Here is a 14,399-nt window from a genome sequence, read left to right on the forward strand (position 1 = left end):
TGACTGGCTATGCAGGCCGCCACGCCCCTCTATTCAAGTCTATGGGAGGAGGCATGACGGCTCTGTACTAGCCGTCACACACCCTCCCATAGACATGACTGGAGGGGGCATGGCGTGACGTCCCGAACACGGAAGCTGCAAGTTTCCGTGTTCCAGATGCTGCAGCTGCTGGCTTGGAGATCTCGGGGGGGTCCCTAGCGGCGGGGTCCCTAGCGGCGGGACTCCCGCAATCTAACATTTTATCCCCTATCCTCTAGATAGAGGATAAGATGTATGCGGCAGAGTACCCATTTAAACAAACATTTAACAGAACACTCCATGCAGACCATGAAACATTGTGCAGTGCCTGAGGGGGCAATACATTACATAGTCATTCCAAAAAATGTTAAAGGCAGAATCCCTGTATCATATACAACCTGAAATAGGCTTAAAGGGGTACTCCGCTGCTCAGTGTTTGGAACAAACTGTTCCGAACACTGGAGCCGGTGCTGGGAGATCGTGACGTCATAGCCCTGCCCCCTCATGATGTCCCGCCCTGCCCCCTCAATGCAAGTCTATGGGAGGAGGCGTGACAGTCGTGACGCCCAGTGACGTCATGGTCGGGACTGTTTAGTCACGAGCTCCTGACACCGGCTCCAACAGTTTGTTCCAAACGCTGAGCAGCGGAGTACCCCTTTAATGCTGAGTATCAATTATGCTGGTGTTATGTGATAATGAAAAAATGAAAATCTTAAAACCAATGACGGATCTGGGTATGGACGATATTATCAGCCGATATTCACGATTTTGGACGTTATCGGATTATCGGCAATTACCTTGCCGATAATCCGATAATGCAACCCCCCACCGCCCCAGCCGGAGACTGCCGCTGCCCCATTGCTTCCCCCATCCCTGGTTGTATAAATACCGGGGCCTGGGGTCCGCGGTACTTCTAGCTCCTGCGGCGTCCTGCATTACGCTGTGCGCTGCGCAATGACGAGTGACGTCCTCAACGCGATGTCACCGTCAGTGTGCACAGTGACAGCTCAGGACGCCGCCAGAGCCAGAAGTAGCGCGGACCCTGGACCCCGGGAACAGGTAATTATAAAACCAGGGATGGGGAGGCAAAGGGGCAGTGGCGGTGGTTGGACTATGGACCGGCAGGGGGAGATAAGCGGGCGGCGGCGGCGGTCTCTGGCCAGAGGATAGGGGGGGTTGGACTCAGGAGGACCCCAGGACAGGCAAGGGGAGAGAAGCGGGTGGTGGCGGTGGTCTCTGCCCCGCAAAAGCCGCTGTAGTTCATTGATTTAAACCGCCCGCTTTAAATCAATGATCTGCAGCCGCTTCTTCGGGGCTGGGGGGGGGGGGTGCTAAGGCATGCTATCTTAATAAAGGGTCTCAGAGGGGGATGCTGTATGTCTATAGTTAGAAAATACACATACAGGTTTTTTTTGGGGGGGTGGAGGTTTGCATTGTTTTGTAAAACTGTTTTGCTTTGTTTGAAAAAAATGAAGCTGGTTGTGTACAGTTTTGAAACTACTTAAATGCGTACTGATGAGAATTTATTTATGTGCACCGTCCTATTTCAGAGATGGTGATCATGTGGTCTAACTTGCCACCAAGTTGTCACAATGGATTTCACACTGCACAGTTGTAAAGAAGTTGACATATATAAAATTGTTTCTTAGGCAAGGTATCATATCCAAAGAAGAGGAGAATAGTCCAGCTTTATTATAAGTGTTACTTTTCTTAAGCAAGATAATAATAAAGTAGTCCTGTTGCAACTGCATTGTGTGGATTATGAGCTAATTCTAGTGTTTTAGGTATTACTTATGGGCATAAAATGATTTGCTAATTCATTTTATTATAGATCTTTATTGAGGTCTGAGCTCTGCTTTTCTGATCCAAATTCATACAGCAGTTGTACTAAATATTACAATTCTGGCTTCCTGTACTCACCACTAGGGGGGGCTTAGGAAAATACTGAAGAGAAGATTATTATTGTTCAAGGACAGTTGTACTCATCTTAAAGTGCACCTGTCATTAGCAAAAACTTTTTATATAATGTAGTTAATAACAATATATATATATATATATATATACGTCCAAGGAGGAAGACAGCACTAGTCCCTGCTCTTATGCCCGTGACCATCCGGATAACCAGTCCAGATATAAAACATCCAATTAGTATAGGTCACAGCAAAAAGTATGCAGACTTTTTGCTGTGACCTATACCAATTGGATATATATATATATATATATATATATATATATATATATATTTGTAATATGCTTTGGTTAAACAATGTGTATATTTTTGTCCTTGGAGCTATTGCCTGTGTGTGTCTCTGTAAGGCTGTGTTAACACGCCAGAATTTCTGGAATTCACACATAGAATGCATTGCCCTCTATGACGGCACATTCATGTCATGCCAGCGCCTGCAGTCAGAGAGTTTCTGTGCGGACATTCTGCCATGTGAACCCGGCCTAAAAAGGCCAAATGAGTAGGGCTCTGTGCAGTGAGGCTTTGAGACACGCCCCCGGCTCACACAGCGGGATGATTGACAAGACAGGAGCCTGCACAGAGCCCTGCTTGTCCTGCCCACACTAACTGTACTTCACAGGCAATAGCTGCAGGGACAAGACAGCAATTGTTCACCTAAAAATATACACATTTTTTAACCAATGTATATGATATAATGGTATTATCTACATTACATAAAAAGTTTTTACAAACAACAGGCACACTTTAACCTGTTAAGGACAAAGGGCATACCTGTACACCCTGACTCCTTAAGCAGCTTTGAAGCAAGTGCAGGGGCCGTGCTCGTTTCAGAGCAGTGAGTATCGGCTACTATCAGTAGTCAGACACTCACTGCTTATGCCAAGCAGCGGCAATCCCGCCGCTGCCCGGAATTTAACCCCTTAGATGCCAGGATCCGGTGTCTAAAGTGAAAGTACAATATGACGGCAGCTCAGTGGAGCCCCCCCCCCCCCCACCCGCATCATAATGGTGGGAATTCCGTGAGCCAAAATGTCGGAGTAGGGTACCCTTACCTACCTCCTGCCGCCTGATCACAGATTCAATTATGTAGCCTGGCTTAGCCAGGTTATATCAGTAGATTTTATTTAGTAAATGAAATCTAATGGTTGCATATAAAAGTCTCCTATGAGGACTTATCCTCTTAAGGACTCAGGGTTTTTCCATTTTAGCACTTTCGTTTTTTTTTCCTCCTTACCTTTTAAAAATCATAACCCCTTCAATTTTGCACCTAAAATTCCATATTATGGCTTATGTTTTGCGCCATCAATTCTACTTTGCAGTGACCTTACTTTGGGGGCTTCCATTTCTACACAGTGCATTTTTTCAGTAAAAATTACACCTTTTCTTTATTCTGTAGGTCCATACGATTAAAATGATACCCTACTTATGATTTTTTCCAGAAGTAAGACAAAAGCAAACCTACATGCACAAAAATGAATACAATTAAAAATGTCATTTTTTAACCCCTATAACTTTAAAAATTTTCCGAGTACAGGGTGGTATGAAGGCTAGTTTTTTGTGCTGTGATTTGAAGTTTTTAGCGGTACCATTTTTGTATTGATCGGACCTTTTAATCGCTTTTTATTCATTTTTTTCATTATATAAAAAGTGACCAAAAATACGCTATTTTGGACTTTGGACTTTTTTTTCGTGTACGCAATTGACCGTGCGGTTTAATTAACAATATATTTTTAGAGTTTGGACATTTCCACACGCTGCGATACCACACATGTTTATTTTTATTTACACTTTTTTTTAAATGGGAAAAGGGGGGTGATTCTTACTTTTATTAGGGAAGGGGTAAAATGATCTTTATTAACTTTTTTTCGCACTCTAGGGGCTATAACACTGCACACACTGATCTTCTACACAGATCACTGCCATGCATTAACATGGCAATGATCAGTGTTATCGGCGGTCGATTGCTCAAGCCTGGATTTCAGGCTTGGAGCAATCAATCGCTGATCGGATGCGCTGGAGGCTAAGCGCGATTTCACCGCGATGGTCCCGATCAGCCCTACCGAGCTGCCTGAAGTGTATTTTTGTTACTTTAGACGCTGCGATCAACTTTGAATGGCCCGTCTAAAGGGTTAATTGCACGCGGCACAACAATCGGTGCCGCATGCTATTAGCCCAGGGTCCCGGCTTTCATTAGCCGCCGAGACCGACCCACTATGATGCGGGGTCATAGCGTGACCCCACGTTATAGACCGGGCTCAGGGCATACAGGTACACCCTGCGTCCTTAAGAGGTTAAAAAGTGTAATATAATTTTTTTTTTAATTATATAAAACCCCTCCCCTAATATAAAATGAAAAAAAAAACTTATTTTTCCATTGTACAAAAAAAGAAGAAAAAAAAACCAATATTAACATATTTGGTATCGCCTCGTGCGTAAATGTCCAAACTATTAAAATATATTGTTTATGATCCCGCACAGTAAACAGCGTAAAAGTAAAAAAAAAATACCAAACACCAAAAATACAGATTTTTAACCTCTTAAGGACGCAGGGCGTACCTGTACGCCCTGCACCCGCTCCCGGTATATAATGCTGGGTCACGCCGTGACCCGCATCATATCGGGTCGGTCCCGGTGGCTAATGACAACCGTGACCCCGGGCTAATAGCGTGTGGCACCGATCGTTGTGCCTCGTGCTATTGACCCTTTAGACACGGCATTCAAGGTTGATTGCTGTGTCTAAAATGAAAGTGAAAGCTTCCTGGCAGCTCAGTCGGGCTGATCGGGACCATCGCGGTGGAATCGCGATGTCCCGATTAGTTAGAACACGAGCGGAGGTCCCCTCACCTGCCTCCGTCGCATCCGATCGGCGATTGATTGCTCCAAGCCTGAAATCCAGTCTTGAGCAATCGACCGACGATAACACTGATCATTGCCATGTCAATGCACGGCAATGATCTGTGTAGCAGATCAGTGTGTGCAGTGTAACAGCCACTAGGGGGGGCTATAACACTGAAAAAAGGTTAATAGAGATAATTTAACCCCTTACCCAATAAAGGTAAGAATCACACCCCCCCCTTTTCCCATAAAAAAAACTGTGTAAATAAAAATAAACATATGTGGTATTGCCGCGTGTGAAAATGTCCGCACTATAAAAATATATCATTGATTAAACCGCATGGTCAATGGCGTACGCGCAGAAAAATTCCAAAATTAATAAAAAGCAATCAAAAAGTATATAACAATGGTACTGATAAAAACTTCAGATCACGGTGCAATTTTAAATGTATAAATTTTCCTGCATGTAGTTATGATTTTTTTTTAGAAGTAATACAAAATGAGACCTATCTAAGTAGGGTATAATTTTAACTGTATGGACCTACAGAATAAAGATAAGATGTAATTTTTACCGAAAATTGAATTTTTTTTTCAATTTTCTCTTACAATGAATTTTTTTCCCACTTTGCTGTGGAAATTTTGGTAAAATGACTAATGTGCCTGCAAAGTAGAATTGGTGGCGCATAAAATAAGCCATAAAATGGAATTTTAGGTGCTAAATTTAAAGAGTTATGATTTTTAGAAGGTGATGAGGAAAAAATGAAAATGCTAAAAAAGAAAAACCCTGCATCCTTAAGGGGTTAATCACGTCAAATATTTAAAAAGAATTAATAAAAAGATCAAAATGTCCCATCAAAACAAAAGTGGTACCGATAAAAACTACAAATCATGGCACATAAATGTCCCCACCCATAGACTTTAATTGAGGGGTGGGCCTGATGTTTTGAGGGAGCAGGGCCGTGACTGCGGCCCCTGCATCGCCAGTCATCAGGCATGGATAGGGGATAAGATGGCTAGGGGCGGAGCATCCCTTTAAGGGGTTAAGTAAACCCCTGCTTATAGAAGCTGTGTGAAACCTAGCAGGGGATGTGGAGCTCTGTAACAATTAATCAACACAGAAATTGGGAGCTGAAAACATTGTATTTGGTTAATACATTTTCATAAATATACTTGTGGGCACAGCCAATATACATATAAATTCTAACAAACATGCTTGTTGTAAAGGTGCTCTAGCCTAGTGTATAAACTACATTGCTGTATAATACAAATCCAAGGTTTCCAAATTAATAATACAATTGTAAATTCACATACCATATATGTCACAGAACTTCTGGGGTTCCCAGCAACAAAAGTGACTGAAGCTACTTCACCCTGTGAATGTCATCATATGAAAGAAGAATTTAAAGAGGTTGTCTAGAGTTATACAATGTTAACATTTATGCAGCTTTATAGGGCTAACTTCTCCCAATATTTATACTGACATGATCATAGACCTGGAGGGGTACACCGGAGAAAAACTTTATTTGCAAATCACATGGTGCCAAAAAGTTATTCAAAATTTCTAAATAACTTCTGTTGAAAAAAATTCAAGTCTTGTACTGCTGTAGGCCCTGGAAAAGGTTGTGTAATTCTTTCGAGTCAGACATGGTGCTCTCAGTTGACACCACTGTCTATGTCATAAACTGTTCAGAGCTGTAGAGGTTTGCTACGAGGATTTGCTCCTGCCCTGGAGAGTCCCTGACACCCTCAGATGGGAGCAGAGAGCACTGTGTCTGACTGGAAAGGCTACATGACATCCTCCAGGGCATACAGCAGCAGATAAGAACTGGAAAACATGAGTTTCTTCATTTACAAATCTGTATAACTTTCTGGAACCAGTTGATTTGCAGTCAATTAGTCTCCCTTTAACTGGGCACTGTAATTTCAAACAGCATCCCTAAGAGTGACAGCTTATGATAGCATCATTACCATTCCTTTACCAGAGGAAGGGGTGGGGCTTAGCATGTGCTCTGTTCAGGAGGAGGAGAGAGAGCCTAAGAAAGCCTAACCTGTGTACCTGCAACCTGGGCCAGTCCATAAGCTAAAGATGATACTGAATGGTGAATAATAGGCCAGAAGGGTTTCCTTTTAGCATATGTGTGACAAATATACACTTGGAACCCACAGCCCCAGCTGTGGTCAACTGCACTTTTACAACAAAACTGGTATTCCACCAGGTATATGCTTTTTCAATGGTAGTCAATAGCAGATAAACACAGACAGTCATAACATTAAAATTTCTATGTAGAGGGCTACATAACCATGCCGATGCTGACCTCTGTCCATAGCAGAAAATGCCTACAATAAGCATGTGGAGATTGAAATAGACCATGAAGCAATGGAATAAGTGGCCTGGTCTGATCATTCATGTTTTCTATATTATTACAAGCTACCCCCACTCTATTATATTAAGTTATATTTCTGACTTACTGGTAAGTATTGTGGCTGAACATCCACCAGCACACTTCCAAAAGTTTTGTTGGTAGGTGCTGTGTCTCGAACAGCAGGCAACAAGTTAGAGAAGTCGGATTCATTAAAAAATGGCGGCTGAGGTCCTTTGGGCAGTTCTGCTACTTTATCCTAGAAAAGAAAGGAACTGTATATTTCCCTTGCTAGTCAATGGGGGACATGTATCAAAGATTTTACCCCTGTTTTGGGTGTATTTTTTTGCGCAAAATTTTGCGCAAGCCCTTTTTTCTTGCGCATTTTTTTGCACACGTTTTGGTAGAGCATGTCCTCCAGATGTGGCTGAATCAAGGTACCTTGGAGTGACATCTATAGTACACATGGATTTATTAGCTGCGTATTTTTCCTTTACACCAAAAATTTTGCCGCAAGAGCTGTTTTTTTTGCACAAATATAAGCCATCTTGGACTAGACGTAGCAAGATGCTCTAAATCATCCATTCTATATTCCAAAGAGTGGATTGAGGAGATTACTATATTTACCCACAATTTATGAAGCTCATTGCACTTGATTGATAAATTTAGCGCTTCTGCACATAATTTAGAATTCGGGAAAAGGGGTAAAATGCTTCTACCATACACAAATAATGATACATGTCCCCCAATGTGTCTGCACTTCTAAAGAAACATTTAAGCCAACATTGATATTTAATGCAGAGCACAAGATAAACAGAGATATGAAAACCGAGATTCTATTTCTTTAATCCCTGAATGATGCATTGGCCTCTCAGGCCTTGCAATGAGCATAACAGTGCATCCACTTTAGGTCTCAAATGTCTCGAAGTAGCATAAACGGCCATAGCAGTATCATGGCTTCCACAGGCTGGTATCACTTGTACTTCCACAGGCTAAAAGCCCTATGTGAGTAGACCGCAACATTTTAAATTGAATATATTATCTATATTTTTTACTGATTAGAGCCAGATACTGAATCATGTTTTTTTCTAATCTGTTTCTATTATTTATTTTTAGTTAGTTTTTCCTACATTATTTTTTTTATAAAGGATGTCAATCTTGCCTGCACTGTTTTTAAAAGCATTTTGAAATGCAAATCCCATGGACATAGGCACAATAATCTGGAGCAGACTCTATTCATTTGTATAGGGGAGTATTCTAGGCATGCTCTGTGACCTGTGTAGAGGTCATTCCACAGGAAGGGGAGGCTGAGCTGTGGATTCAGATGTTCTGATTGGTGGGGAATCTTCTGTTACCTATCTCTTGCAATCATCTAAACACTACGATTATTGGCCTTAAAGGGGTACTCCACCCCTAGACATCTTATCCTCTATCCAAAGGATAGGGGATAAGATGTCTGATCGCGGGGATCCCGCTGCTGGGGACCCCCGCAATATAGCATGCAGCACCCACCGTATCTGCTTCCGGAAGCACTGGAGGTTCTGGCTCCCGACCACGGGGACGGAAGATCATGACGTCACGACTCCGCCCCCATGTGACATCACGCCCCACCCCCTCAATGCAAGTCCAGCGCTTCCAGAAGCAGATACGGTGGAAGCTGCATGCTATATTGCGGGGGTCCCCAGCGGCGGGACCCCCGCGATCAGACATCTTATCCCCTATCCTTTGGATAGGGGATAAGATGTCTAGGGGTGGAGTACCCCTTTAAGGGGGTATTCTCATCTCAAGATGTTATCCCCTATCCATAGGATAGGAGATAAAAGACTGATCAGTGAGGCTCCAACTTCTATGACCCCCACCAAGCCTGATAATAGGAACAACATTTTCTTGGAATGAATGGTGCTCACCATGCAGGTATAGCCAGTACTCCACTTATTCTGGAGCATTTGGCTGTAATCTTTGGAATGAATGGTGCGTGTGATACACACGCGGTTCACACTATTCATTTTGGGGCAACTTTATCCCCATTCTCAGCATGAGTGGGGGTAACGGTGACTGAAACCCCTCTGATCACCTTGTTATTTCTTATCCTATGGACAGGGGATAACATCCTGAGATGGGAAATCCTTCTTAAAGCTGCTTTCCGGTACTACAATATTGATGGTTTATCCATTGTAGATTTCTGTTAATATAGTGAAATCCATGAAATTGCTAACATTTATGATTTTTTTTTTTAAAGAATAACCTTTTTATAAATGCATCTGAATAAACATTTATCAAACTATAATGCGGTCAGATAAACAGAAAAATCAATGGCTCTTGGAAGATGGTGACACAAAGGGGTTATTTACCTCTGCGATTGCTTTGGCCAGGCCTCTGAACAGCTGCAAGTAAGCAGAAAGTGTGTGGGGCCCATAAATAGTGGATGCGGCCTCATATCTCTGAGCCTGTGAGCAGAAAAACAAAGTGTGTTGGCTCTATCAGCTGTTATCAGGTATGGGGTGAACTCATTAGCATCAGGGGACCGTCATCTACTGATAAATTACTTACATAGAATTTTTTTTTTTACATATTTATGGTTCTGATCAAAGTTTACCCAGCAGACTTCAGATTACTGCAAAAAATGTCATATGATAACAGGAGAAATTAAAGGGTTTAACAATAACTACAAAAAGTAAATTTTTTTTCCAGAAACAAGACCACTTTTAAAGGGGTACTCCATTGGAGGACAGTGTCGTGAGGTCATGGCCACGCACCTCGTGACTCACACCAAGCCCCCTCAATGCAAGTCTATAGGAGGGGGCATGGTGGCTAGCACGCCCCCTCTCATAGACTTGCATTGAGGGGGCGTGGTGTGAGTCACGAGGGGGTGTGGCCGGGACATCACAAACCCCACTGCCCGCACCCAGCGTTCTAAATGAATGCCGGGTGCTGCACAAAGATCATGGGGGTCCAAGCGGCAGGACCCCTGCGATCAGACATCTTAACCCCTATCCTTATTCTAGTCCTGGGCAACTCATTGCCAAAGGTAAGAGAGTAAGAAAACTTTCATCCCCAGACCAATGCAGACCACTGGAAAATGAACTTTGAAGCATACTTTTTTACTTCATGATAAAAGAAACGAAGAATATACCTTGGATGCTATGAAATTTGTTCTTTAGTGACAGCAGTGCCAGTCTGGAGATAAGCTTTTTTTTACAGAAAATTCTAACAATTAGGTTATGGTAACACAAAGGTTTTTTATTTTATTTATTTATTTTTTCTAAAAGGGTACGTTCACACGTACAGGATTTGTGCACTGGATTTTCTGCTGCATATTTCAATGTAAACTAAATTACTGAGCACAGCTTCTAATCTGCAGTTACAAATCCTGTGCATTAAATCTGTGCATGATACTGTACATGTAAAAGTACCCTTAGGGTATATTCACACGTACAGTATCTTAAAGCTGCAAATTTTATGCTGCAGATTTCAATGTAAACTAATGTAAACTGAACACAGTTTCACATCTGCAGCTTCAAATCCTGTACATGAAATATGCGCAGGATACTGTACGTGTGAATACACCATTAAGGTCTATTCATACGTATAGTATCCTACGCAAATTTGATGTAAAGGATTTGAGGCTGTGTTCATTCATTTAGATTACACAGAAATTTGCAGAATAACATCTACAGCTTCAAATCCTGCAACATCAAATGTACCCAGGATATTGTACATTTTGGGGTTAGTTTTATTCTGTTTGGCAATGTGTCTCTCTGTCTCCAGTTTATTCATTCAGATCTGTCACACATAAAGCAAAAAATGGATGTGTTACTTGTGCTTTTTGCTGCAGATTCACCTTGATGTGGTGAGATTAAGCACAAATCTAAATAAATAATAGACAGCTTTGGCTGAGCAGTTCTGACCCATATGGGTTAAACCAAAGGTAATTTTTATCCAGTCCATATCATGGCAGTAAATTCATCAAACGTATTCATCTTTTTTTCTCACTTCTTACTTCTATTAAAAAATATTTGTCCTTACAGTACTTATTAGCAGCTGTATGCTACAGAAGAAATTATTTTCTTTTTTAATTTCTTTTTTGTCTTGTGCACAGTGCTCTCTGCTGACACCTGATGCCCATATCAGGAACTGTCCAGAGATGGAGAAAATCCCCATAGCAAACCTATGCTGCTCTGGACAGTTCCTGACACGTACAAAGGTGTCAGCAGAGAGCACTGTGGACAACACAAATAAAGAAATAAAAAAAAAGAATTTCCTCTGTAGCATACAGCTGCTAATAAGTACTGGGAGGATTAAGATTTTTAAATAGAAGTAATTTACAAATCTGTTTACCTTTCTGGCACCAGTTCATAAAAAAAAAAAAAAAGTTTTCCTCCGGAGTACCCCTTTAAGTGCTGCTCCCCTCTACACTGCTGCCTAGGCACAGGCCCACAGGTAGTAAAAAGGACATACATTTAAAAACTATAAAATGCATATAGGGGGGAGAATGGGACTAGTGAAAATCTGAACAGAAAGTGGGGGCATGAGTAAAAAATGTGACCACAGTGTTAGCAACTGTAATACTATAAATCAAGGTACCATATGCGAGGTATAAGTTGCATGCTAAAAGGTAAAGACAAATACGTGCCAGAAGTAAAGGCAAAAGAACAGTGCCAAATAATTTTTTTAAACAAGGTAAATGAAAGGCAGAAAGTATGCCCTTCACGTTTGAGCATAGTAAAGTACACAGAGTAAAAATTGTTATTACCAAGTGGAGCAGGTACAGATGGCGTTCTCCCACCACCCAACGTTTCGCTCACACCCCGGAAGAAGCCTTGAGCTAAATGTTGGGTGGTGGGAACACGCCATCTGTACTTGTTCCACTTGGTAAGAACAATTTTTACTCTGTGTACTTTACTATACTGTGTTGTTGCATGCTCAAACGTGAAGGGCATACTTTCTGCCTGTCATCTACAGTACTTTGTTTAAAAAAATTCTTTGGCACTGTTTTTTTGCCTTTACTTCTGGCACGTATTTGCCTTTACCTTTGAGCATGCAATTTATACCTCGCATATGAATCAGCTCACCCCAAGCCCACGACACGAGCACGGAGCAGGGTGCGGACTGCACCCGAAGCAGAAGGAACTCCAGCTCAGTTGCAGATCAATGCGCCATCTTTATTCACAAATCCATGTAGTGTTTAGTGAATAAAGATGGCGTATTGATCTGCAACTGAGCTGGAGTTCCTTCTTCTGCTCTTGATTTATTGTATTACAGTTGTTAACACTGTGGTCACATTTTTTACTCATGCCCCCACTTTCTGTTCGGATTTTCACCAGTCCCATTCTCCCCCTATATGCATTTTATAGTTTTTAAATGTATGTCCTTTTTTTACTACGGTAAATTAATAAAGCATTATTGATTCTTAAAACACCTTTTTGGTTTTTCTACTATTGTTTGGCGTGGATCAGTCACGTATGGGAATTATTTATGTTCATACAGGCCCACAGGTGCCTAATGGTCCTGGGTACAATAGCCCAGATTTAATCCAATCTTCCAGGACAGATACAAAGAGGCTTTTCCCAGAGCAACCAATCACAGCTCAGCTTTCATATCTTAACAGATTTTGGTAAAACTAAAGTTAAGCTCTGATTGGTTGCTGTGGAAAAGCCAGACAGTTTCTGTTCGCAAACAGATTAAAGGGGTATTCCAGGCAAAAACTTTTTTGTATATATCAACTGGCTCCGGAAAGTTAAACAGATTTGTAAATTACTTCTATTAAAAAATCTTAATCCTTCCAATAGTTATTAGCTTCTGAAGTTTTCTGTCTAACTGCTCAATGATGATGTCACGTCACGGGAGCTTTGCATGATGGGAGAATATCCCCATAGGAGCTGGACAGCTAAAAACTATTGGAAGGATTAAGATTTTTTAATAGAAGTAATTTACAAATCTGTTTAACTTTCCGGAGCCAGTTGATATATATATAAAAAAAAGTTTTTGCCTGGAATACCCCTTTAACCCCTTAACGACGCGCCGCGATCCTGCATCATATCGCGTCAGTCCCGGCGCTCATCAACGGCCGGAACCCGCGGCTAATACCACACATCGCCGATCGCGGCGATGTGCGGTATTAACCCTTTAGAAGCGGCGGTCAAAGCTGACCGCCGCTTCTAAAGTGAAACTGAAAGTGACCCGGCTGCTCAGTTGGGCTGTTCGGGACCGCCGCGGTGAAATCGCGGCATCCCGAACAGCTGATCGGACACCGGGAGGGCCCTCACCTGCCTCCTCGGTGTCCGATCGACGAATGACTGCTCGGTGCCTGAGATCCAGGCAGGAGCAGTCAAGCGCCGATAATGCTGATCACAGGCGTGTTAATACACGCCAGTGATCAGCATAGGAGATCAGTGTGTGCAGTGTTATAGGTCCCTATGGGACCTATAACACTGCAAAAAAAAAGTAAAAAAAAAAGTGTTAATAAAGGTCATTTAACCCCTTCCCTAATAAAAGTTTGAATCACCCCCCTTTTCCCATAAAAAAAATAAAACAGTGTAAAAAAAATTAAAATAAACTTATGTGGTATCGCCGCGTGCGTAAATGTCCGAACTATAAAAATATATCATTAATTAAACCGCATGGTCAATGGCGTACGCGCAAACAAAATTCCAAAGTCCAAAAAAGCGTATTTTGGTCACTTTTTATACCATTAAAAAAATGAATAAAAAGTGATCAAAATGTCCGATCAAAACAAAAATCATACCGATAAAAACTTCAGATCACGGCGCAAAAAAATGAGTCCTCATACCGCCCTGTACGTGGAAAAATAAAAAAGTTATAGGGGTCAGAAGATGACATTTTTAAACGTATAAATTTTCCTGCATGTAATTATGATTTTTTCCAGAAGAGCGACAAAATCAAACCTATATAAGTAGGGTATCATTTTAACCGTATGAACCTACAGAATAATAAGGTGTAATTTTTACCGAAATATGCACTGCGTAGAAACGGAAGCCCCCAAAAGTTACAAAATGGCGTTTTTTTTTCTCGATTTTGTCGCACAATTATTTATTTTTCCGTTTCGCCGTGCATTTTTGGGTAAAATGACTAATGTCACTACAAAGTAGAATTGGCGATGCAAAAAATAAGCCATAATATGGATTTTTAGGTGGAAAATGGAAAGGGTTATGATTTTTAAAAGGTAAGGAGGAAAAAACGAAAGTGCAAAAACAGAAAAA

The 14,399-nt window shown here is 41.6% G+C and overlaps 1 protein-coding gene across 12 annotated transcripts in view; it reads right to left on the minus strand.

Moving 5' to 3' along the window:
• The window catches only part of LOC130282117 (neutral ceramidase-like), a 348,583-nt gene that overhangs the window by 4,551 nt on the left and 329,633 nt on the right, over positions 1 to 14,399 (minus strand). For all 12 annotated transcript variants that reach the window (XM_056530030.1, XM_056530023.1, XM_056530032.1 and 9 more), the window contains 3 exons: positions 9,531 to 9,626; positions 7,289 to 7,438; positions 6,131 to 6,190 (listed from right to left, as the gene is read on the minus strand). In XM_056530030.1, the coding sequence (XP_056386005.1) occupies positions 6,131 to 6,190; positions 7,289 to 7,438; positions 9,531 to 9,626 (306 nt within the window). The remainder of the gene's footprint in view (positions 1 to 6,130; positions 6,191 to 7,288; positions 7,439 to 9,530; positions 9,627 to 14,399) is intronic.

Source organism: Hyla sarda, chromosome 7 (assembly GCF_029499605.1).
Source record: "Hyla sarda isolate aHylSar1 chromosome 7, aHylSar1.hap1, whole genome shotgun sequence".
Classification (NCBI taxonomy): Eukaryota; Metazoa; Chordata; class Amphibia; order Anura; family Hylidae; genus Hyla; species Hyla sarda.